This window comes from Acyrthosiphon pisum, chromosome A2, assembly GCF_005508785.2.
Source record: "Acyrthosiphon pisum isolate AL4f chromosome A2, pea_aphid_22Mar2018_4r6ur, whole genome shotgun sequence".
Taxonomy (NCBI): domain Eukaryota; kingdom Metazoa; phylum Arthropoda; class Insecta; order Hemiptera; family Aphididae; genus Acyrthosiphon; species Acyrthosiphon pisum.
The window spans coordinates 47,058,932-47,063,498 of NC_042495.1; the positions used below are offsets into that span (position 1 = coordinate 47,058,932).

General features: G+C 25.8%; 1 protein-coding gene across 1 annotated transcript; it reads right to left on the reverse strand.

Moving 5' to 3' along the window:
* Window positions 1–1,034: 1,034 nt before the first annotated feature.
* On the reverse strand, window positions 1,035–4,567 carry LOC107884762 (probable multidrug resistance-associated protein lethal(2)03659). Its single transcript, XM_029490762.1, has 3 exons — window positions 4,468–4,567; window positions 1,792–1,902; window positions 1,035–1,702 (listed from the first exon to the last, which is right to left on the reverse strand). Exons 1-3 carry the CDS (start codon window positions 4,542–4,544, stop codon window positions 1,564–1,566), a joined length of 327 nt encoding a protein of 108 aa, XP_029346622.1. The 5' UTR covers window positions 4,545–4,567; the 3' UTR covers window positions 1,035–1,563.

Here is a 4,567-nt window from a genome sequence, read left to right on the forward strand (position 1 = left end):
TTAATTCTGTTACCAAAAATTCTAAGAAATTCATAAGCCCAGTTTATTTTTATAAAATTTAAATTCAAATTTGCACGAAATCACATATTAAAAAACCTGGAATAACTATTTTAGTTATTTTGTTGTGATTGTATAATATTATTTGTGGGTACTTGAAACTTCTAAAGTAGGTATACTATTATATATCTATGATAGTAACACGGTTTGTTGTTGATGTATAACGCGTTACCTGATGGATATTGTGATATGATTAATTTGGAATTTATTATTGATACCTATTATAGGTCAATTTTTTTTTAATACTATAGATGAGTATACCTATAATAGGTATGTCTAATATCTAAACTGACAAACCGTCTCCGCTCAGAATCGTTTTTCTTATACAGTGATATTATATCATTGAATTCAAATTTAATTCTATCCATTATACAGTGTCCCACTTGTAACCTGCTGTACAGCAGAGCGACATCCATTTACCCACCTTTTTTTCGTTTATATTGTGTTTATAATAATTATATTATTTTAAAATTGGAAATCAAATAGTAACATTGCTATTATGTCATTATACATTTAAAATAGTGTCTTAAGTATTAAATGTTGTTATTGATACTGTTATTCTTGAACAAATTGTATAATTTACATACCTTATTATAAATAAGATCACATGTTGCTACTCGCATTTTCATTGCTAGATGTGAACTCATCATATTGTAGCTGTTTGAACTGAACGTTTTCAATGAACAAGCTATTATTAAACCAACAGCATAACAGACAACCATATTAAATTGGTGATTTGTATTTTTTGATTCGAAGTGTGAGATAATTTTTCCCACGAAAATCGTTTGGATAACACTGAATAAATAAAATTGTAATAATGAATCAGTTATTTAATATCAGTGAATTATCATTGAATAAAGCTTAATAGTTTATTGTTAATGATTATTGTAACTACAATGAAATATAATATTATAAGTGTAAACAAATAAATAAACCGACTAAATATGATGAAAAACGCATGAAAAGTTTTGTTTTTGTTCTGTTTAGAAAATATAACCCCTATTTTTAATTAGGTACCAGCTATCTTGAACTAACAAAATTTCTATAATCTTAAAACTATTTGACTTATACATTTTTGAAATATCTAATATAATAGGGTATAAATGTATTTTATATTAATTTATATTAGTATTTAAGACTTAAGTACCTATGCATAGTTCAAAAGGTGTAACTATCCAGGTATAATATTGTACACAAATAGCTCAAAAGGAGTCAAAACATTTTGAAATTATATCATGTCTATTAAATTAGTAAATACTGATTAATGCCAATATGAATAATATTAAGATTATAAAACTGAATACAAAAATAGGTACCCACTACCCAGGTATTAGTTACTTATTTATACAATCGTATGTAACTTAATATTGAATATCAATCAATAGGTAGTAAATATTATAGGTAGGTAGTATTACTATATTGTTTTATATCTCTCCATACAACGTATTAGTTACCTATTGGCCATTACATTATAATTAATAATATTATATACTTCTACAACCCTAATTACCTAAATACCATGTCAGTTATTGCTAAATAAACTCCATAAATAATTAATTTAAGCCCAAACATTCGAAACAGTGCCTTCAAAAAACTAGGCTTTTTATTTTTTTTCGTTGCATTTTTTAGCTCGTTACTCCATATTCTGTAAAACAACAAGAACAATCATTACAATATAATATAATATAATATAATATAATATAATATGTTTTTTAGGAGTGATAAATTGTTAACTTTTTTAATTTGGATCCCAGTAAGGCAGACGAATCTTCGTCCAGAATTGTATACAAATCAATCACATCCAGTTCTTTTTTCAATCCTTTCTTAACAAGCTTTAAGATCCAACTATAAAATAAAAACACTATATATAATACGTTGGTATTATTATAGTGCTTAGAGTGTTAAAAATTAAATATTTCACTGCCATCGTAATTTTGATAAAAATATTATTATTTTAGATTCTGTGTGGAGTGATAAAATATTAATTTTTTTCGTGTACGTCTAGGTAGGTTACACGTTTACTAAAATAGAAAAATTCTTCAATCTTTAACTTAAAGTCTTGTTTTTGGTCGTAAATTGAGTTCAGTTGGTACTTTTAAGATATACCTAAATATTGAAAAATCGCAGTACTTTTCAAAATAAACAGGGTACAAAAAAATTATCATTTTTAAGCAAAACCAGTTTTTGACATAATCAATTTCGTTTTCTGTTGTTATTAAAAAATAATTAACCATAGAGCCTTTAAATTTAGTCTTGGTATACCTAATTTTTAAAATATTTTTTGCTATTTACAGATATAAATTTTTTTTTAAGTATGTACTAAGTACAAAAAAATTGTTGATTTAGTGTAAGAAAATTTGAAAATTTAATACGTAGTTCCTCATAAGTTTTTCGTACCACAATCGAAAAATATCAAAACACATGGTCACATAATCATTTTAAGTTAAAATGTTTACAAAATCTATCAAAATCATTTTGTATTTAAAATTTCTTAGAACTCTAAATTATAACACCTAGAAATCCAAAATTTGATACCAGATTTATCATAAATTTAATTTAATGGAAATTAAAAATAAAGTTGAGTGTAAAGTGTCAAACATTTTTTAGGAACCATTGAATTTAAAATTGTTATTGATGTTCAAACGAATACAAACGATTTATCCTCACCTGAGATTTTTGTTATATTTAAGTTATTAATTAACGAATATGATCTTAGAAATTTGAAATATTCCACTATAACTTAAATTATAATTTCTCCTCTTCTTCTTCTTCAGCTTTTACTGTCCTTGAAGGACTTTCGCTGCCTCTACTACTTTTTTCCAACTTAAATTATAATCTATTTTATTAAATTAAATGTTCAAGTTACTTAAACAAATGTTACGCTGTTCATTGGTTTTTTATATATATACATACCTATGGTTAGGTGAGTCCTATCCCCACCTCATCCCCCTCCAACCACCGACAACAGTGACCGAAGGCTCGGCTCAAAGGTGACCGGAACACGGAGACCCGATCTGTGACCCACCCACCCACCCACATTGTATTAATATGTCAAGTCTTAGCTATTGATATGTTATACCAACATCTTGTTTTAAAAGCTGATTAACAAATATTATATACGAATATTTAGTGAACATTTTTAAGTTCTTACAATTATTCATATTTTAATTAAAACAAAATCGATTTTGCTTAAAAATTCCGGTTATTTCTTATTTTTTTCCCCATGATTATCTTAAAAATTTCAGCCACAAAGTACTATCTAGATCAGTGATCCTCAAAGTGGGTGATATAGCCCCTCATTGGGCGGTGAAGAGTAGGTATACTGATTATTTGAAATTTGGATTTATTAAATTGCCGTCGAACATGCAACTTCCTATGTGTTTACTTTGTAACATGGTGTTATCTAATGAAGCAATGAAATCATATCAACTATAAATTTATATTTTTTATTTGATTTTTTATTTATACACTTTTCAGTTTTCAAGCATAAAATTATTGTTTTATTAGGGGACATTGACAAATATTTTGCTTCTAAAGGGGGTGGCAGCATAAACAAGGATGAGAACCACTAATTTAGATCCTATTTACTATACTAGAACAATAATTATAAATTAATAAATCATAAAACTATAAATTGCTTTTAAACACACGAAAAAAATCACATAATTGTAATACCTACTTCATCAATGCGTTATTGATGTCTCTGATTAGAATCTTAAAATAACAACACATTAAACACTTTACATTTTATATACTATGTGAAGTGTGTTCTAGATTAATGCATTAAATATATTCTTATCAAAATACGATACGAAAACGTGTGCAATATTTAATATTTTAATACCTAATATATATTTTAGTCAAGTTAGTGATAAAAGATTCCAAGAAACTTGGCGAAAAATATTTGTATTAGGATATGATATTTTTCAATTAGTATGTAAAATTCTTAAGTTATTAACACTTTAAATTTAAACTTTTAATGAAATAGTTTACTCTGTATAAATGTATAATCGATCGACTAAAACCCACTTAAATCAAGGATAGATAAATTCCTAATATCAAAATCGTAACAACCATTAATTCCACATGTAGAATTTGAGCATATATAAAATGCTAAGAACCAACAAAATCAAGCTGAGTGGAAATGTTAAAAAATGGAGTACTCTTTAAACAAAATAAAACAGTTTCATTACCCGTATATTTATTTAATGAGGCTTAAATAGTATTACAGTTAATTTAAGTTGAATAAGTTTCTTTTTATTTGGTAATATTCTAAATATGTAATTAGTCATATTATGTAAATAAAATCAATTAATGGATAAGGTTGGTTTAAATAATATAAATATAAAAATTAACAGTAGGTATTGTGTATAACAAATAAAACGTTCAGTGTACAATTTTCATATTTACCTGAAAGTGATAATTTCAAAGATATTAGCTTTGGATCTTGGATTTGGGGGCCTTTCTTCTTTGTTATTAGCATCCATGTTTAATCTAAAAAAATTGGTAT